The 22,808-nt window shown below is 38.3% G+C and overlaps 1 protein-coding gene across 1 annotated transcript in view; it reads right to left on the bottom strand.

Moving 5' to 3' along the window:
• LOC103027885 (cadherin-2) overlaps positions 1 to 22,808 on the bottom strand; it is a 230,153-nt gene that overhangs the window by 76,750 nt on the left and 130,595 nt on the right. Inside the window, exon 3 of the mRNA XM_049482738.1 lies at positions 9,712 to 9,938. Coding sequence (XP_049338695.1) covers positions 9,712 to 9,938 — 227 coding nt within the window. The remainder of the gene's footprint in view (positions 1 to 9,711; positions 9,939 to 22,808) is intronic.

Raw genomic sequence — 22,808 nt, 5'->3', positions numbered from 1 at the left:
CTACAGCGGATGGGCTTTACAGCTTCTTAAACCTGACTGGTAGAATTCATACATTAAGTTCACCGTAGTAAAATTTTAAGGAGAATTAAATTATTTTAAGTTCGCCTCATAGTCCGAAAAATACGGTAATCTAAAAACATGGTAATCATGCAGACTAATGCTGCTGCACCCAGCCTTAGTGCTGGAGAAACTTCACTGAGACTCCCTTATAATGCTGTACACTCTACTTAAACCTGACTGGTAGAATTCATACATAACGTTCACTGTAATAACATTTTAAGGAAAATTAAAGGATTTTAAATCCGCCTTATAGTCCGAAAAATACAGTGATCTAAAAAAAAAAAAAAAAAAAAAATTCATCAAAAATATTTTCCTGAAGTTTCCTCCAAGAAAACTCCAGGCTATTACTGACTTAATAAACATGTGTGTAAAGTATCATTAATTCAAAGCAGACGCATAAACGCAGACTCTCTGTGTGGTCTTTTTTTTTTTTTAAACAATGTTTCCTGAAACGGGGTCTCGCACGTACTTTTCTCTACGTTAACGAGATATACGTCTGCGAGACGACATGCGGCGGAAAACATCTCGCAGCCAAATCTTTCTCTTGTCAGTTGGCATGTTAGTATTTAATATTCATAAGCGTGTTTACGAGCGGCGGGGATATCAGTCTTCGCTGGTGGCGCGTGCTTATGAAAACAATAAGCGCTGAGACTAATGACATCATTAAAAGCCCAAACCTGCAGGAGATACGCTGCTTAATGAGCAGAGGCTGCTTCACAGTGCTGTTTATTCCAGCTTGTAGTAATTATGCTGACTCCTTTTAGGCTACAAACGCACAGATACACCCGCCCATTGACATAACACCGGGGGGTTACTGGGAGATTAATTATGCGTGGTGGGTTTTAAACATAGAATGAGCGATGTTACTGTAAATATGGCATCTATAAGCCATTAGGAAGTGTGTTAACAGATTCAGGGCTGTTTTATACAACCTACAATACAACCACAAATCAGAAAAAAAGTTTGGGACAGCATGGAAAAACTGTGTTTCTCTGTTTCCCTCAATTACTTTGACCTTTTTTTCCAAGTGCACACAGTAGAACTCAAGATATTTCCATTTAATTTATTAATACACGTTCATCATTATGGCTTACAGCCAATGAAAACCCAAAAATCACTGTCTTAGAAAATTAGAATATTATATAAAACCAATTGGTACTTTTGTCAGTGTGGGCAGTGTGCCAAGTCCTGCTGGAAAAATGAAATCCGCATCTCCATAAAAGCTGTCAGTAGAGGGAAGGAAGCATGAAGTGCTGTAAGATTTTTGGACTTGATAATAAAACACAGTGGATCAACACCAGCAGATGATCAGCATGTCTCTCCAAACCATCACTGATCATCAGTAAATTTTACATTTCATTTGTAAATCAAGGGAGCAGAGTCTGGAGGAAGAGTGGAGAGACACACAGTCCAAACTGCTGGAGGTCTAGTGTGAAGTTTCCACCAATCAGTGATGGTTTGGAGAGACATGTCTGTCATCTGCTGGTGTTGATCCACTGTGTTTTATTATCAAGTCTAAAGTCAGTGCAGTTTTGTTTTCGCACAAAATCTTACAGCACTTCATGCTTCCCTCTGCTACTGACAACTTTTATAGAGATGCGGATTTCATTTTCCAGCAGGACTTGGCTGTAAGCCATAATCATCAACAATAAAAGAAATAAACGTTTAAAATAGATCACTCTGCGTGTAATATATCTGTATAATATATGAGTTTAAAGTTACTTTTCAATGATTTTCTCATTTTTTGAGATGCACCTGTATATTGTACATCAATTTCTGCATTTCAGGCCTGAAACATTCCATAAAAAAAAAGAAAAAAACATTGGGACGGTAAAGTGATTAACACTCTTTCTCACATCACTTAACAGATGTTTGCCACTAAAGAGAATGAGCGTGTTGTTTCAGGTGTTTTTCCTGCAAACGCGCCTTAATGTGTGCAACTGTACAGACGCATTATAGGCGCTTTTTTTGTCTTGTTCCTGGAAAGGCAGCATACACTGTTCTCATACATGCTAGTCTCATGCTGATTACATGACTACTTTAATAACTGGTTTAGACAACCAGTAAACAGTAATCTGCAGTAATCTAACTTTAAGCATTAGATGTAAAAAATGATATATATATTTTTTAATTTACCATAATGTTCCAACTTTTTTTCTGATTTTTAATGTATGGGACTAGAGACTAGGGCTGTGTGTTGGCAAGAACTCAATAACTTAGCAAATCGCAAATCGATATGTATTACGAAACAATTCAATCTATAATAATATATAAAGATACCGTAAGAAAGGAGATATTTTACTATTTTTAGATTCTTTAAAGTAGCACCTCTTGCTTAGATGACATTTAGCTAGTTAGGTAGTCGCCTGGAATTCAGGCTTTCAGTTAACAGCTGTGCTGAACTTGCCAAGTTAAAGTAAAGTTGTAAAGAGGTAGAGTTACTGGTATACAGTGAATAATAGCTCTATTTGAGTAATGTTCTAATCCAGATTATGAGAAGCACTACTCAAGAACTACTCAACTAAGCAAAGACCATCAAGAACGTTATGATGGAACTGGCACTCATCAGGAATGCCCCAGGAAAGGAAGAGCAAGAATTCTTCTGTTGCACAGGATAAGTTCATCAGAGTTACCTCTGAGTTAGCCTTAGAAAAAGCAAGTTAACAAACCGCTCCCCAGATAAGAGTATTATGGTCTGTTTAGCACTCGTTTTACAGTAAGTTACTACATGATTCCTTATGTGTTCCTTCATAGTCTTTATAGATGGCTTCAGTATTCATTTGCAATGTAGGAAATAAAAAATAAAAAAAACCTCTATATCAATATCAATCAGTATGTTGGTCTGGCTCTCACGTTTTCAGTGCCAGTCCAGCTGTCTGGTTCATTATCACGTATTTAAAGGGTTAGAGTTGTAGTTCTGAGAAGTCGCGTGAGAAAGCAGGTCACGTTTTGACCTGCCGAAGCTGCCAGTCAGCAACCGACCGAGAGACAGACAGGAAGCCGCGAGTAGAGCTTCACGACTTGCTCTGCAACGGAGTGAAATAAATGTGCCACAAGCAAAAATAGTAAGGAAACGATAAAAAAAAAAGACTGCGGGGAAAAAGGGGGGATGCTGAGAAGTGGGGAGGAGGGATCGCAAATACAAGCGTGAGAAAGAGAAAAAAGGAAGGAAAAGATGGAGAAGAAAGGAAGAAACGTACTGTAGAAGCTGCACGGGGAAAGATATCCCACCAGGGATGTTACAGTCGACTGTCTATAACCCAGACAATTTACACCATTTAAAGTCGTGAAAGAAAGTGAAAGAGGAAAGAACGAAAAAAAAAAAAACAACAGAAGATCGCTCCACACGTTCCGTCTCACCACACGGTGAGCCGTGAAGAAGTGCAAATGAGTAAATCACCTCATGGTGTTAAGAGTATGCACCACGGTATAAATGATGATCCCGCAGGGACTGTGAGACGTACGCCGCGGTTGCCCGATTGCAGGATAAAGACCTACCAATAAAGACACCACCCGCCGGTGTGGACTACACCCCCTAGGCTCACACTCCGTGTCTCAAAACACGTAAACACACCAGATAAGAGACAAGACGACACCCAAACCCATGCCCTCACTGTACGTCAGCTTATTATACTTATTTATTATATAAATTCTTTTTTTTTTAGTTTTTAAACCCCAAAATTTTGTGCCTGCACAGATACTGGAGCTGCATCCAGGGTTGCCAGATCCACAAAAAAATAAATAAATAAAAAATCCTGCCCAATATCTGTCCAAGACCCGTACATCAGAAGCTTAAACTGGCCCCATAAGCTAAGGTAGAACGGTTCGTGATTAAGGCTTTTTAAAAGCTGCGATAAATATAAAAGTAGCCTAAAAAACTGGTCAACTGGTTAACTTTATAGTAATATTTATTTAAATCTCAATTGAAGACACATTTAAAGAGCCACTAAACCCTAAATATATATTTGTAATTATAATAGCTAAAATAGCTTAAGTTATAATATAATAGCTAAAATGTGGTTTTTTTTTAAGTAGTAAACATACAAGTCCTGCCTAAATGATGTTTATATTTTTTCCTTAATAATTGTTCCTTATAATTTCCAAACCTTTCCTAACTCCATCATTCCAGATAACACAATCCCACGTCTCAACAGCTTTACAGATCAGTCTTAGAGGGTTTTATACCCCTCTAGAGCCCACACTTGGCATTAGGCATTGTGCCAATAGGTTCACATTTATCTCCACTAGAGAGTTCTGAACTATTTGCCACAAACATTTGGGCAATTTCATGATGTATGGACCAATAGAAAAACTCCAAATTGACTTGAAATTGAGCTGAAAGTTAAGAAGGTGTTTTATTTTCCTTCATTTACTGTCCCTTAAATACTTTTTGTTATTATTTATTTTGTAACTCTAATAATTTGAATGTCAAACATTAATTTGATAATTAATTTAGTCTATTTTACTCTTTTCTACAAAGGAAGTCCCAAAGGAAAAAGGCAAAGGAAAACATTTTCGTTTTAAAGAACCCCTAGCCAAAACTTGAACACTGTTGATGATCAGCTATCAAATTCCGTAGATTTCCGTTTGCAGATGCTGCACTCACTACTACAGTTCTCCACAGGGGGCGCTGCTCAGCACAGTAAAACAGCAGTGCTGTAAAGTCGCAGATTTGTGAGCTAAATGAACTGAAACTGAAGCTGCCAGTCAACAACCAACTGAGAGAAGGCGCACTGCAACCTAGCGAAACAGTGGTGCCAAAAACGATAAAAAGAAGACTGCAGGAGAATAAAGAGGAATGCTGAGAAGTTGGGTGAAGGAGGAGGGATCGCAAAGTGCAAGCGTGAGAGGAAGAACAAAAGAAAGTATTTAACATGAATTAATTTAGCTCTAATCATTTGTATGTCAAATATTAATTTTATAATTAATTTAGTCAATTTTATTTTTTTCTGCACTGGAAAATAGTTTTAGTTTTAAAGATTTCCATTTTCAGATGCTGCACTCACTACTGCAGTTCTCCACAGGGGGCGCTGCTCAGCACACTGAAACAGCAGTGCTGTAAAGTCGCAGATTTGCGATCTAAATGAACAGAAACCTGCTTGGTTTTTAAACGAGGAGCTGTTTCGCGACTGTTCCTCCTCCGGCACTCCCGCGGTTGTGAAGTGTATGTTTGCGCCGGGCCGTAAATCGACACATTAAGTTTTAATCACGGAGCATCCGTCCGCTCACTCGGAACACCTGTTTGGTTTGAGCCGTTAAATCGGCCGTGAGTGCGGCGCGCTTTAAAAGGCGTGAAGAATTAAACTGTGCTGGAGGGGTGACTGGCAAAAGAGCAATAACGTGGAAAACAAATTGACTGGATCAGAGAGAGAGAGAGAGAGAGACGGGTTACAGGACGGAGACGAGGCTTTACAATCTCAGGACTTTAATACGGATCCGATGCAGTCCTGATGGCGAGGTTTCAGTTCGGGCGTATGTCTCAGATTACAGCATCATTAGCCCCCCGTTAAAGTTTAGCACCTATAACGCGCAGCCACTTAGAGATGTGCATCCACATACTGCGCATTCGTCATTAGCAGGCATGCTAATCATAACGCTAATGAAATTAGACCAGTTTACTGCCAGCCACACCATCTGACCACAGACCATATGGCACCACAGTCATTACTTACTAAAAAATATGCAATTAGCGAGGTCTGCGATTGTTTAGCGAGTCTTGCTCACTTCTTTTCCACAAGCCAGAGCTTAGCCTGCCTCTTCACAGCAGATCCAACCCGGCGTTAAACATGCAATAAAGTGAGAAAACGCTGCAGTTATTATCACAGACTGTAAAAAGCACAGAGCAGAATGTATCATTTTAATGTGAAACTGAATAATATCTCGCTGCAGACTGATAATCAACATTTAATTAATTACTCAACGTAAATAAAATTTTCTGAGGGAATTGCAGAATGGTTGTGTTAGCTAAACACTTCCCATGTGTTATGCGGTTGTGGTTGATATGATATCGCAAATGGTTGCTATGGTTGTTGCTATCGTGTTTCTAGGTGGCTCCTAAAGTATCCCAGGTGTTTGGAGTAATGTTGTGTAAGGTTTGCTATACTATCCCATATGGTTTAAATGGTGTTTCTTAATGTTCATCCTGCTTTTAGGTGGTTCCTAATGTAAACCAGGTGGTTGCTGTGATGTTGCGACAAGGGCTGCAGTGCTATTCCTGGTGGTTTAAATGTTTTTTTTTCTAAATGGTTCTCCTGGTTTTAAGTTGTTCCTAAAGAACCCCAGGTTATATATCACAATACACAGCAGCCACATATACAGCTCTAGAAAAACAATTAGGAGACCACTTCAGTTTCTGAATCAGTGATTATAGGTATATGTGTGAGTAAAATGAACATTGTTGTTTTATTCTACAAACTACAAACAACATTTCTCCCAAAAAAAAAAAAAAAAAAATATATATATATATATATATATATATATATATATAGTCATTTAGAGCATTTAATTCGCGGTAAATGAGAAATGGCTGAAATAAAAAAAGATGCAGAGCTTTTAGAACTCAAACAATGCAAAGAAAACAAGTTCATATTTATATTTATTTATTTATTTATTTTATATTCAAGTTTTAAGAGTTCAGAAATGAATATTTGGTGGAATAACCCTGGATCTCCTTCACCAGTCTTACACACTGCTTTTGGATAACTTTATGCCACTCGCAAAAATTCAAACAATTCAGCTTGAAGAATTTGAATGAAAATAAGTAAATAAGCAATATTTTCAGTCTAATTCGGCTAAAGCAAATTATGTGGTTTTAAATGAATTAATTTAGATTTGAAATTAATGTGTTTGGGTTGTTTATTTGAGCTCAAATCTCATTTCCTGACCTTTCTAGACACCTTTTAAATTTGTTTTTTTTTTAACTGGCTTGCGTAAAAAGTTTTGACAGCACAGCATCTTTAATTACATGTGGAAGTGTAGAGGGCATTCTGGGAAAAGGCTGGACCCCAGCACTGTAAAGCTGCTCGTCGTTATTTATCAGTTTATACAGCGGGTCAGCAGAAGCCGAGTCTGTGATAAATAACAACACGGCCACGCTTCCTGTAAACTCCACTGGAGGCCACAGATCCGGCTCCTGTTTCACATGATATTCACTCTGACACTGCTTCCTTCGCAAATCTGACCCCGGGGCCAGAGCCAATAAGTGCTGAGTATTTCCCATCCACAGAGCCAAGCAACCCATACCATACACTGCTGCGCCATGTATCCTGACTTTTGTGACATATATAACAATGCTGAAATGTCCGGAATTACTTGTCATGTTAGGCAGATGTTCACAGAAAAATGATGAGTAAAATTTACTTAAAAAAAGTTTTACAACTTTCTGCATTTGCTTTTTTTAAGTAAATTTAATTTCAGATCAATTTAAGTAACTTCAACTCAGTTTCAAGACCTAAATGTTACACAGAGTAAATAAGAGAACTGAATTTCAGTCAATCCTTTCTTTTAGTACTTTACTTTACTTAATTTCTGCATACAATATTACCTAATTACAATTACTTAATTTATACAATATTACTTGAATAATTTATGACACATAAGATATTATAATTCCTGAAATTATAATCATTTTTTAGTTAAAACACACATATTACACTGTCTCTGTCACGCCTGACCCTGTTTCCTGTCTGTCCTCGTGCCTGTGTTGTCCCACGTGACCCGTGCCCCTGTGTTCTGCCTGTGATTTTCCATTACCTCATGTCTCATTTGTAGCTCCACCCCTTCCCCAGGTGTTTCCACTCCCAGTGTGTTTCCTGTTTAGTTAAATAGACTTCCTCTGTCACTTGTCCTCTGTCGGTCTTTGCACTGTCCCCCGTTGTCTGTCTCTGCGTTTCTCTGTTCCTATTGACCTAGTTTCTTGTTCCGTGTTTTATTCTAGCTCTGTGTTTATCTCTGTTTATTTCCCTTGCCCGGTTTTAGTTTATCATTAGTATCTCTCGTTTGTTTCCGTGTTCCCTATTCACCTGCTTAGTGTTTAGTCTTTAGTTATTCCCTGTTTTTGTTCTTAGCTTTGTTTAGTTTCTTGTTCTCTAGTCTCCCTAGTTTGTTTTGGTTTGTTTCGCTGTTCTTTGTTTATTTGTTTATTTACTTATTTAATAAATTTCTCGCCTTACCTGCACCTGTGTCCGCCTCCTCGTCTCCCTGCCTGGGTCATCCGTGACAGTCTCAACACATGGTATGTTTTTAGTATACTAAAAAGAATGCATTACATGCCATCCATGTGTTGAGACAGTGATACTTGGTCTGTTTACAAAATAAATCTTTGAAATTATGTAAATATTTGAATATCTGTTTTAACTAAAAACATTTAAATTTAAGTAATATTGTATAAATGAAGTATTTGTAATTAGGTAATATTGTATGCAGAAATTAAGTAAAGTTTACTAAAGGATTGACTGAAGTTTAGTTCACTTATTTACTCTATGTAACATTTAAGTCTTGAAAGTTGAAGTTACTTAAATTTATCTTAAAATGTTACTTAAGAAAGTTGACAAAGTAAGTAAATTGTATGCATAATTTCTTTTTTCAGTGTTGTTGTTTTATTTAATATTGCAAATTGGATGATTTAAATGTTGGTCAACGCAATATAATCATGAAGGAATCATGTAGTAAATGTAAAAAGTGTTTAACAAAGCAAAATACAAGGTGGCTCTTATCTGGGGAGCTGTTAACTTACGGTTTCTGAGGCTGGAAACTCTGAAAATATGAATTTATCCTGTGCAACAGAGGAAACTCTTGCTCATCCTTTCCTGAGGCAGTCCTGATGAGTGCCAGTTCTATCGTAACATTTTTAATGGTCTTTGCGGTGACTGCACTTGAGGATACTTTCAAAGCTCTTAACATTTTTCAGAATGACCCTCTTTTCTTATATATATATATATATATTGTTTTTGCTTAGGTGAGTAGTTTTTGCCATAATATGGATTAGAATATTACTCAAATAGAGCTATTCACTGTATACCAACTCTACCTCTTCATAACTTTACAACTGATACTCTAAAACACATTGAGAAATTCAAATAATTAATTATTGATGAGTTCAGCACAGCTGTTAACTGAAAGCCTGAATTCCAGGTGACTCTACCTCATAAAGCTGACTGAGAAAGTTTGGATGACTTTAGTTTTAATCTACTGAAAAAAAAAAAAAAAAAAAAAAAAAAAAAAAATATATATATATATATATATATACTATATATATATATATATATATATATATATATATACTATATATATATATATACTATATATATATATATACTATATATATATATATATATATATATATATATATATATATATATATATATATACTATATATATATATATACTATATATATATATATATACTATATATATATATATATACTATATATATATATATATACTATATATATATATATATACTATATATATATATATATATACTATATATATATATATATATACTATATATATATATATATATACTATATCTCTTGAAAACTGTGGCCTGAGTTAAAGAGACAAAAACCAATAGAAATCAAAGAAGAAGAACATTAATAAAGAACCGTTTCAAGCACTTAGCAAATTGAAAGATTTTCCAGTGTTAAGTACCTGAGACTTGTCGCCTCCTGAGGGTTGGATCCGGACCTCCGTCTGCCATTTCTCCTGAGTGGAGACATCCCTCGCTATAACCAGTAGTGGAGAGGAGGTCCAGGAGGAGGAGGGCAGCTGGAGCTTCTGGAGAGACAGCACCTCCCCATCCTGTTCAATCCGGAAATCCGTCGGTCGGCTACATTCAAACCTCACGCTTCCACCTCGTCCACAGTCATGGAACCTCACTGAAAGAGAGAAAGAGAGAGAGAGAAAGCACATGAGACAGATATAATACAACAGGTCTTAAGGATTGTGACCGGCGACATCTGGCTAGAATTGTCCATGCAAACAGAAATCTTCACCTAATCACAGTGGTGTTATAAGGGGTGTTGTGAGGCACAATTTAAACCAACCAATTGATATATTATGCTTGTTTATGGTTTATTACCCCTTTTATTTGTTTTTTTTTTTTCTATTTTCTCCCCAATTTATACGACCAATTACCCAACCCATCCATTAGGACTCCCCCTATCACTAGTGATGCCCCAACACACCAGGAGGGTGAAGACTAGCAAATGCCTCCTCCAATACACGTGAAGTCAGACTCCGCCTTTTTTAGAACTGCTGTAGATGCATCATTGCATCGGAGGAAAGCGCAGCGATTCGGTTCTGATACATCAGCTCACAGACGCCTTGTGCTGATCGACATCACCCTTTGGAGTGATGTAAGGAAAAAGCACCATCTACCCACCCAGAGGAAGCAAGGCCAATTGTAGTAGTAGTAATTTTGCATTTATAGGTTATTGTATATATTCTTTAGCCACTGAAGTAGGTAAGATACTTATCTGAGCTTACAGCATTTATTAGTGCCTTTTTTATATCTTATAAGCTATAGTTAATTTTTCAAGCCTCAGTTAGCATCTTCTGTAGTCTATCTATCTATCTATCTATCTATCTATCTATCTATCTATCTATCTATCTATCTATCTATCTATCTATCTATCTATCTATCTATCTACCTACCTACCTACCTACCTACCTACCTACCTACCTACCTATCCATCCATCCATCCATCCATCCATCATATTCCTTTCAGTGCCAATAGCATCCATCACCACCACCTTCCCACCTCCTTTATCTCCTCAACTCCCCAACTTATCCCAAAAGGAGTGGAATTATGGAGCACCTTCATTCCAGAGAACACAGTTCCTCCACTATTCCACAGCTCCGGGGGCTTTATACCCCTCCGTAGCCCTCAGCAGGCTTCAGGCATGATGCCACCATGTTAACCAGAGTCCTATTCTACCAGAAATACTTAAACACGATCTTAAACACGACTCTCTGTTTCTTGGGTTCTCGTCTACAAGATGCAAGTGCAATTCTTCCGTCCAGCGGCCGTCCACTGACAGATATATGGAAGCGAACATGGTTCCCTTATGGTACGGCTTCAGAGAACACACCCCCACTGGTTCCACTGGGCACTTTTTTAGTTGGTTTATTTTTAAGTGCGTATGTCTGTGTGTGGGCTTGTGGGTGTACACATGTTTGTAGGTCTGTCTGTCCGTCTGTCTACGTATGTTTTGATCTGACGCTGTGAGGCAAGACGCTCTGGTCCAGAAATGTCCTCAAAGTACCAAACTCATGCATTATGGATGGTGGTCAGTGCCCCCTCAGGCCCTCTGCAAACAGGTATGTGTTGAAAGAGGAAAAAAAGATGGAAGTGGGAAAAGCACTGCCCTGAAGGACACAGGTGGAATCACAACTAAGAATGGCCTCAAAGTCAGAGCTATCCCCAGCAGCTTACCGCACGACGCTGCCAATTAGGCCCCACTCAGAGCCTCCGCGCACCTGGACGGAATATTTAAAGCCTGAGCTGGATGAGTTATTTACACTGGTGGGAGGTTGGGTGGGACACAGGTCAGAGCAGACTGGGTTAAATATGCAGACTGGGTTTATTAGCCTGGTTAGATTTTTTTTTATAGTGTAGCAGCCCAGCTAACACAGTTATGAGTTGAGTCATGAGGTGCTCACATGAGTGGAACATGGGCTGGGTGGGTTCCAGTTGGGCATGAGCTTTGACTGGGTGTGCACATTAAATGTCTACAGTACTATATTAAATAAAAGCCATATAGAGATGCTGAAAATCATGGTAGATCGCATATGAGTGAAATTTACACAGAGAAAAGCAGCTAATAATTTTTTTTTTTAAAGTGGCAGTCCGTATTATTTAGTTTCTATACTAAAAGCAGAAAGCAGAAGCATTTCTGAGTGGAGAAGAATATGGATAACATATTGTGTTTAATGGTGCCAGTGTGCTGAAATGACCACCCCTGCTAAGCCTAATAATATATTCATTCTAAAAACTGGGGTGTTGGGTCGCTTTTTGTGGTAGTTCTTCTGGCTACGTCACGCATCTTTACGTATTTACGTCACAATCACAGCCTCTAAAAGAGGATCCGGCTCAGTTTTACTGAATGCGAGTGGCTGGTGGAGCAATGGAGACTTCAGAAGGGGAAACTCAGACCTCAGTAGCTCATTCACTTATAGTAAAAACAAAGAAACAAAGGAATGAAGTTTCTGACTGAGTGCTCTCTTTCTCTCTCTGACTGAACATAACCTGGAATCGGATTCATCCCCTCTGAAAGGAGACCGCGTTACACCCTCCCAGTTTAAAATGATTCTTCCGCATGCTCAGTGCAATTACACATTCTCACCAGAGAGGGCCCTAAATCCCCCAAATCCCAAAACTTACGGACATCTGATTTAAACTAAACAAAAAAATGATTAAGACTGCAGTAACTGGTAAATATATATTAGAGGAACACTGTATTTGTCATTTATATATATATATTTGAGTGATATTTCACATTAATATTTAATGATAGACTCCAGAATAGAATGTTTAGTACTACTGAACTAAAAAATCCCTGTATTTTATTCACTGTACTGAATGTGTTACTCTACAGAAATACATGTGACTGTTTTCAATAGATAGAGTCCAATTTTCGAAATTTTATAAATGCTTATGAATCCTAACGTCACACTTGCCAATACAAAAGTACAAAAAAGGACATAAGTATTAGGAAGCCTGCTTATTTGCTGTTTTTTTCAGAAATCAATGGTATCGAAAGAAAATCACCTGCTTTTGTTGGAGTAACTGTTTCTACAGTCCCGGGAAGGTATTCTACTAGATTTACTAGATACAAGCTGTAAGGATTTGAAATACATGTGACTGTTTTCACTAGATGTAGTACAATTTTCTAATTTAATAAATAGTTAAATCTTATATAATCCTCTATAATATAAGAAATCCTAACGTCACACTACACGGCAATACAGTAGCTAACATAAGCCTGTGCCATTCAGCCATGCAAATGTGTTCTGTGAAAATGTCTTTAAATATTATGGTATGAATTATATTTGAATTTTATTTGTTACCGTATTGCCCAACTCTAGTGGATGCATTTACAGTATTAATATAATGACTACACTTAGATTACAATAGTATACATTTTTATGGGTAAATGGACAATAAACTCTACAACAGTGCAATGCAATTTGATTGAATATGAAATGATGTACTACATTCTGCAGCAAACTATGATTCCACTGTCATTATTGGTGGATTTCTGTACAATATAATTGCCTGATCGGATGAACCAATTAAACACGCTTGCACATTTCCAGTACTTCCCTGAATGTTGCGCAATAAATAATATAATTCACTTTTTTATTAAAAGAGAAAAAGAGCAAAAAACTTTCTTCTAAAAAAATCTGCTGCCTTTTAAAATCACACAAAATCCAATAATGATCTGCAATGAAAGTAAAACGAGACTGTAAGAAAGATCTGCCAACACCAAAAACAACAAGCTGGATGAGTGCCAACTGCTTTCTTGGACTAAACAACAAACTGGCCGATTCCAATCTTGGCTGATTCTGACTGTGCAGGGAAGAATTTCTCCAAAATACATATGGAGAGATCCATGCATCAATCTGTGTATTATAACACTCCTGCAGCTCCTGGGCTTTACTGCAACCGACCGCCTTTTTGTTTCTGACTGAAAACTGCTAGGCCTGTCACAATAAATATATATATATTTGAAAATATACACCAATCAAGCTTGTCTCTTTAACCAGTACTTTTTTTTTAGCTCAATTGATCACAAAGGAAACTTTGTAGTTCTATTTTTACAGGTTGTAGTCCTCTTTTGAACCTATACTACGATGGCCAGGACCACCACAATATTATTATTATTATTATTATTATTAGAGTGGTGGGTCCTTATCATTCTCAGCACTGATTAGCACTGTTTATCGATAATGTAATAACTGTGACAGTCCTGGAAATCAAAGTATTCTCAGATCTTTCTTTTTTCCTCATTCAGACTCCATCTCTCCATCCTTTCCTCACTTTCTACTGTCTCACACACACACACACACACACACACACACACACACACTCGCGCTCACTGGAGCAGCTCAGCGACACCATGCCCTGACATCGGCTCCCTTCCTGGGCATGAAACTAGCTCCCCTGGGCACAGGCTTCCTCTCCCCAACAAACCACACACACACATTTACACAGCATACAATACCCACTACTGTAAATCACACTACTGTACCAAAGCTCTGCCCCCGCCTTCAGCGCTGCTAATGATCATGTGATCATGTTCGAATAATTAAAGCAGAGATGTATTAATAAAAAAACGACACCCAGCCATTTACACACTAAAAGCCCCCTAGGACAAAGAGCACAGGTCAAATTTACCATCAGCAGCTCTAAACAGAACATCTGTGGTACGTTGGCTTACACCGTAGTGGCAGTGAACACAGTTACTGTGACTGTGATGACAACAACAACAAAAAAAACAAGCTATAATTTAATTGTGTATGGATTTGGAAAAAAAAAAAACAGTACGTTTTTCCTTGATTTTACCAAACCTCTGCAATATAATCATGAGGAAGATGGATGATCACAAGCCATCAAACCAACCAGTGGGAGTAGAGGAGATTTTAGAACAAACCAGGAAGTGATTAGAACCAATGACCGGGCACAAGAACCAAGAACAAAACAGGAAGTAAATGGGACCAATTAGAGTCAGGAAAGGGTCTTAGAGTCTTAGAAAAGAACTAGAACTTAGAACTAATCACAATAAAGGTCGGGCTCAGAGCAAACTAGATGATGACTGCGATTTATGGCAGTCCCAGATAGCAAGAATGATCTGGCCCAGATCCGGCACAAATAATCCCAATGTTCTGCAGACATGGGCCAAAACCGGCCCAGCACCGGGCCAGATCTCAGAGATTTCTTTACTCATATGGCCCAAATCCGGCCCACATCTTATCACAAACCCGACCCGGACTGTATCTGGGCCACAATTTGGGTGGTTTAGAACAAAACAGATGGTGGTTGGGACTAATGGCAGTCATAGAGTGGATGGTGATTAGTACCAATCACAATAATGAAGAGGTGACTGGTACCACTTGCAGTTGGGTAGACCAGGTGATGATTGGAAACAATGGCAGTTATGGGCCCTCCCAGTAGCCACTGAGATTACAGAGGAAATTGGGTGAAGGTTGGGACCAAACACATAGACACAAGGGTTGAGAGTTAGTCTCAGAAGAAACTGGATCATGATTATGGCTAACGGCAGGTGGGGAGACTGGTTGTGACTGGTACCAGTGGCAGCCATAGAAGGTGATAGGGGCCAAATAAATTAGGGGTTGATCTCAGAACCAGAAGGTCTGAGATTAATGGCTGTTTTATAGCCTTTGTAGGCCAAAAATAGGATAACTCAGATTCGGTGAAGTGAACTGAAAGAATCCTATCCTAGGTTATCAGTATAAACATACAGTACAAAAGTTAAAACAGATGATTTAGAAGATCAACTGGATAAATAAGCAGGAACACAGGAAGCCCTGGCTCTCAACCCAAGCTCGGTTATTACAGCGCATGCTTTATTAAGATGCTGGACAGAGCGCTGGAAGCAAAGCCTGCCAAGAGGGGTCAGCAGACCGAGGAGCGCAGAGGGGACGAGCAGGACCGGATGTTTTATTTCGCAGAAAAAAAACAAACGTGGACAGGAAATTGTCAAGGAAAGAGAAGCAGACATCACGACGGTGTGTTTGCTCTTTGTCGAGTTGCGAGAAACTGACAAGACGCACGCGAGCCACGCGAAAGAAGGCGGCCAGGCATTTCACAAAAAAGCCTCTCACGCTCATTCTCCTCAGCCCTGTCTCCTTTCATTCTGTTTTTAACACGTCCAGAGAGAGAGAAGAGAGAAATAGAGAGAGAGAGAGAGAGAGAGAGAGAGAGAAAAAGAGAAAGAGAGACTGAATCAGTGTAAACAAAAATGCGTCGCACACCAGTAGCTTTCCCACCTTCAAAAAGGACATTAAAATGGAAGGGTCTTTATGAGGTGAGTGCAAATGTAATTTCGGCTGCTTTTATCACCCTGGCACACAGAAGAGAGGGGAAAGAGAGAGAGAGAGAGACGGAAAAAAAGAACGAGAGAGAAAGCGAGAGAGAGAAAAAAAGAGACAGAGAGAGAGGGAGGCCGTGAAAAGCACAAAAAGAGACAGTTCTCATTATATTCCAGCCCACCGGAAAGACAGCAAAGTCAAAACCCAGCACAAAGGAACGCCATTGTCTATCAACATTTGGCTTCACCTGAAGAATCAGCGCTCATCTCCTCGCTGGCGGAAGACACAACACACAGCGCTCTGTGCCCGAGCCAAAACATTTGCATCCTGGCATGAAAAGCAGCTCGGGCCGCATTCACCGCCCGTGCTTTAGCAGAACAAATTTGGGCTTAAAGCTGTCATACAGGAGCCGCTTCTGCATTTCTCAAACTTCTCCTCCTGGCTCACAGTCACGACCCACACATAGCGCCGCTCCAGACCTCGTTTACTGCACGACTATCTGCAAAACTCAGCTCAAACCACAGCAGCTCAACACAGCGCAGGAGCTCACAGGCCAGATCTAACCTACACGGCAATGGCAGCCAATCAATGTGAACGTGGTCATGTGATTTGTGAAACAAATGAAATTTGAACTCTAAGACGAATAAAGATACGTTTTAACCAGTACGTCAAAGTGATAAATGATTAGGACCACTGATGCACTGCTAAGGACTAGGGCTTGTTATCAGTTTTTAAATTGTCCTTACTTGTAAAAATCTTTTTTTTTTTTTCAAAACACAGTTTATGTACTGTAAAAAAAAAAGTCCATAAAGTATAAAAAACATGTTTTTTCATATCTCTGCTAGAGATGTAAGACAATATCGTTGTCTTAAAAAATGTGATATTGTATTAGATTGTCCTGCAATACTCAAATTTAGCAAATTTTCAAAAACACAGTATTTTATATATATATATATATATATATATATATATATATATATATATATATATATATATATATATATATACATATAAAATTATAGTTTCCATTAAAGAATGCGTGCTACAAAACGTGATTTATTTAGCATTGTGTTTAATCCTCGATTGCAAGAGTTGCCCCACCAACAGATCCCATTTTTCTGATTGGATAAAAACGCTTTTAGATAAAAAAATATATATATATTTTTTAATATTATTATTTTTTTTTTTTTCGTTTTGATTAAAAAGCAGCATGATATTCTGAACAATCAAAACCAAGGAAAAACACTCTATAACTCTTCAACCAGTTGCTTCTTATGGTGCAACCAAAATCAAAAGCAATACTTGTACCGATACGATACAACCTTTAAAATTGGAATTGGAACCGAAAAACGAAAACGTGACTGGGGCCAATGAGAGCAGAGTAGATTTCTGAACAAATCAGGCAGTGATGATTAGAACCAATGACTAGGCACAGAACAAACCAAATAGTGACAGGGACCAATCACAATCAGGGAAGGGTCTTTGAAAAACCCAGTGGGTATTAGAACTAATCACAATAATAGTTAGGCTCAGAACAAACTAGGCAGTTACTGGTGACAAGGACTTATGATGTTTTTTTATATTACAATATTATATAATATAAGAATTGGCTCTAGCCTATTCCACATTGGGTGTTGACAAGGACCTATGATATGAAATATCTTGCTTAGAACTAAACAAATTGAGCGCTGGCTAGAGCCAACCACAATTCAGAAAACTATTGACACAACCAGGTGGTGATTAGGACCAACAAAAAAAAAAGTTAAGATGCAACTAATATGGGTAGACGTCTGGTTCGAATCCCAGTCATGCAGCTTGCCATCAGCTGCCGGAGCCCTGAGAGAGCACAAATGGCCTTTCTCTCTCTTTGGGTGGGTAGAGCACAAGGCTGCGTCTGTGAGCTGATGTATCAGAACCGAGTGCGCTGTGATGCTACTCGGCAATGCTACTCTAGATATCAGCAGCAGTTCAAAAAGAGGTACATGACTTCATATGTATCGGAGGAGGCATGTGCTGTTCTTCACCCTCCTCATTACTATTAGTGATGAGGAGCAGAATGAGAAGCTGAACGGACTGAACAAATTGCTAGCTAGCTACATTAGGACAATTAGAAATAAAAAAAAAAAATGCAACTAATATAGAAGTTTTTCTTTCAGCAAAATACGACTCTAAGCAAAATTGTAACAAAATAAGTGATGCATAAATGTGGGAACTATTATTATTTTTATGCAGCAAGCTGCCAATGTCAATATATAAACCTTAAATTACTACAAATGCAGTAAATTAAAAATGATAGAAATTTCAGAGGAGTAATCCAGAATCTGTGAGCTGAAAAATCACTCATTTAAAATGATGCCATCATCTTCATGCTTCAGTCATCATCATCATCATCATCATCTAAGAATTAAACACATCTGTCTATATTATGAACAGTGGAAATGGTGATTGGTGTAAACAGACAGACTCCAGCATTAGCCGCTGACTGTACACAGTGCTTGACTCTGTCTTATTATGATTGGCAGCTCAGTGCTGTAAGAAAACTTCAGAGGTTTGCAGACTTGCTGACATCGGCACTCTGCTGTAGCTGTGTGACAACAGCCGTCTACCGAGTTTATAGCACGGCACACTGCGAGTCAATAAACTCCCGGCCAAACTCTGTGGCAGACTGTACGATATCATTAACGCTCACTCAGTTTCTGCTGGGGTGGAATGTCGGATGTTGGGGTGAGCTGCCAACGTTGGCTTTTAGTAGCAGCTGATAACCTTCTGAACCCATACTAGGACCTGATGAGTGCCCAAACCATCACTGATCATCAGTAAATTTTACATTTCATTTGTAAATCAAGGGAGCAGAGTCTGGAGGAAGAGTGGAGAGACACACAGTCCAAACTGCTCGAGGTCTAGTGTGAAGTTTCCACCAATCAGTGATGGTTTAGAGAGACATGTCATCTGCTGGTGTTGATCCACTGTGTTTTATTATCAAGTCTAAAGTCAGTGCAGTTTTGTTTTCCCCCAAAATCTTACAGCACTTCATGCTTCCTTCAGCTGACAACTTCTATGGAGATGGGATTTCATTTTCCAGCAGGAAAATTGGCGCACTGCCCACACTGCCAAAAGTACCAATTGGTCTTATACTGTATAATATTCTAATTTTCTGAGACACTGACTTTTTTTTTTTTTTATTGGCTGTAAGCCATAATCAAAAAGAAAACGAAAGAAAACAAAAACGCTTAAAATAGATCACTCTGTGTGTACTACATCTATATAATATATGAGTTTTACATTTTGAACTGAAATAAAGTAACTTTTAACTTATATTTAAACTGAGAGTTGAGAGTAGATATATGCTATACTTTACATTCCAAAACCACATAATTTTACTTTACTTTAATTGTTTTGCAATATTTTTTTGCATAATTAATTACATTGATTTCTTATCTTCCTGAAAAAAAGCTTTTTTTTTTTCAAAGCACAGTTTATACAGTATCAAAAAAAATTCCATACAATATAAAAAAACACATGCCTTTCCATATATCTGCTAGAGGTGTAAATATAGGTGAAAATTGTATTGTATAAAAGTATTGTAATATTGTTTTATATTGTCCTTCAATACTCTATCAATTCTCAAAAACACAGTATTGTTTTATAATAATAGTTAACCCAACTTTAGATCCCATTTTTCTGATTGGATAAATTAAAAAAATTAAATAAAAAAGCAGCTTGACATTCTGATTAAATCAAAACCAAGAAAAAATAAAATAAAAGTTGCTTCTTATGTATTTATATATACATACGTTTCGATATCCAAAATTCACGTCTCTACTATGCTAGTCATGGTGATCAATTTTCTGGCTATGTTTAGCAACCTTACTGAAGCTCAGTGATTACCTGTACAGCAGAAAAACAGCCAGCTCTCCCGTTTCCATGGCAGCAGCACACTGTGTTTGCATGCGCTTGTGTTCTATACCTGGAAACCCTGGGTGTGGAAATGGGACCGGGAGAATGGTAGCGGGTAGATTTGGAGTCTAATCTCACAGATCTCACACATAATTACCATGATCTACCACACAGTTCTAATAATAAAATACTGTCTGAAGCTTTGCTGAGAAGAACTGCTAGAGCTTAAACTGAGCATGTTTCCTTGATATCTGATGATACATACTGATGATTGAGTTAGGGGTAACTACAGAGAATATCATTCTGGCCCATTTTTCAAGACCTTCATCATATTTATTCTGAATAATGACATACATTATTGAACAAACCCTGATTTTACAGTCATTAACTAGCATTTACAGCATGTGATGCACTAGTGCAGTAGTGCCTCCAGGATCTGCAGTCTAGGTGTTACGTCCGTATGCGCTTCCTAATGTGTTTTTTGTGTGTCACTTCATGGCAAGCCGTTTTTTTCCCATCGGCTCCTATAACAAAACGGTCACAGCTGGAAGTACGGTAAGTCATTTGCATGCAGTAATTTATGAATGTGGGTTTTGGCTGAAAAATAGCTAATTCAACTCCACACACCACAAGCCCTCAGGACAGCCTGGGAAGTATCATCACAAGCACATGTATATATGAATGAACAAGGCCTAAACGTGCGTCGGTGTATCTGCAGCTTTCATGTGTAAATACGTGTGCCCAAACTGACGGGAGGCTTTTGTGAATGAGTTTCGTCAGGCAACATGCTAGCGGCTGTGTGTGTGTGTGTGTGTGTGTAGGTGTGTGTGTGGGGGTGTGTTTATGGGTCATTATCACAATACTGTGTCTCTTCTGGTGTCGTCAGCTTAATCACTTTATATTTCCTCTTTTTTCTAATGCCCTGTACTGCATGTAGTCTGTTCTACTACCACTGATTGATGGAAACTTAACACTAGACCTCAAGCAGCTTGGACTGTGTGTCTCTCCACTCTTCCCCCAGACTCCAGAATAAAAATGTAAAATTTACTGATGATCAGTGATGGTTTGGAGAGACATGTCATCTGCTGGTGATGATCCACTGTGTTTTATTATCAAGTCTAAAGTCAGTGCAGTTTTGTTTTCCCACAACATCTTACAGCACTTCATGCTTCTTCCCTCTGCTACTGACAACTTTTATGGAGATACTGCCAAAAGTACCAATTGGTCTTATATAATATTCTAATTTTCTGATACACCGTTTTTGGGCGTTTTCATTGGCTGTAAGCCATTATTCCAAAATTTAATTAAACAATAAAATAAATGAACGCTTGAAATACAGCTCTGGAAAAAAAAATAAAATAAAATAAATAAAATACCACTTTAGTTTCGGAATCAGTCTTTGATTTTGCTATGTATAGGTTTATGTTTGAGTACAAACGAACATTGTTGTTTTATTCTACAAACTACAGACAACATTTCTCCCAAATCAAAATATTGTAATTTAGAGCATTTATTTGCAGAAAATGAGAAATGACTGAAATAACAAAAAAGACGCAGAGCTTTCAGACCTCAAATAATGCAAAACTAATGTTCATAATTTAGTTTTAAGAGTTCAGAAATCAATATTTGGTGGAATAACCCTGGTTTTTAATCACAGTTTTCAGGCATCTTGACATCATGTTCTCCTCCACCAGTCTTACACACTGCTTTTGGATAACTCTATGCTGCTTTACTCCTGGTGAAAAAATTCAAGCAGTTCAGTTTGGTTTGATGGCTTGTGACCATCCTTATTACTCTTGATTATATTCCAGAGGTTTTTTTTTATTATTATTATTTGGTAAAATTGAAAAAAAATATTTTTTTTATTTTTTCCAGAGCTGTAGATCACTCTGTGTGCGATACACACACTGATACACATTCTGAAGTAAATTATTTGATACAATGATATTATTAATGATTAATATCTTTGAAATAGAATGTTGAAAACTTTTGTTGAGTATATTTCAAATACCATAACATTTTGGGATATTATTTTAAGGCCATATCATGTATCACTAATATTACTAATTGATGCTGACCCTTATGGGAATGTGTGTTTGAGTGTGTGTGTGTGTAGGACTGTGACTTATTTGTATCCATGTCAGTTACTCCAGATACTCCAGAACTTGAAAGTTCCCTTATTGCCACTTTATTTTCATACAGGACTGAAAGAACAGCGGTTTAATTAACGGCGCTTTATTGAGGCTTTATGACATTCAGAGGCTGAATAATGCAACCCCAGAGTGTCCTGCTTTATCAGGAGCTGTAAAGGGAGCGGGACACTTTGTTCTGGAGGTCATTCCTCGCGCGGCTGCTGGTTGTGACGGGCGAGCGAGTGGAGGTGCGCTGTTTATTATTCCTCACGCTCTCGTCTGTAATTGCTACAGAATCTTGCCTCATTTTAAGCCTCCGTTTAATTTAATGCTTATTAGCTCCTGTATAGTTTGGCTTTCCCAACTTGTCCAAACAGCGCTTCAGGTGCAACGCAATTACGACAGCCATGTTTCAGCTCTGTGCACCGGTCTTCCCGAGACCCGAAAGCTTTGAAATAAGCTGCTAGACGAGGCGCGAGCTGCCAGACAGCACCGCAGCGGCAGCGGCGGCAGCAGCCAGCGAAGCGGCAGCCAAGACGTGGAACTGTGAAATGCTCGTTTTTCCAACTCCGCCCGCTCGGACGTGCAGATCAAACGCGAGGAGAGATCCGAGTCTGGAACAGCTCAGACCCCCACCAGCTCTTAAATCATTTCAAATACAC

Source organism: Astyanax mexicanus, chromosome 8 (genome assembly GCF_023375975.1).
Source record: "Astyanax mexicanus isolate ESR-SI-001 chromosome 8, AstMex3_surface, whole genome shotgun sequence".
Taxonomy (NCBI): domain Eukaryota; kingdom Metazoa; phylum Chordata; class Actinopteri; order Characiformes; family Acestrorhamphidae; genus Astyanax; species Astyanax mexicanus.
Note: the sequence above shows the minus strand (reverse complement) of the source record. Positions and strands in the feature narration are given on the sequence as shown.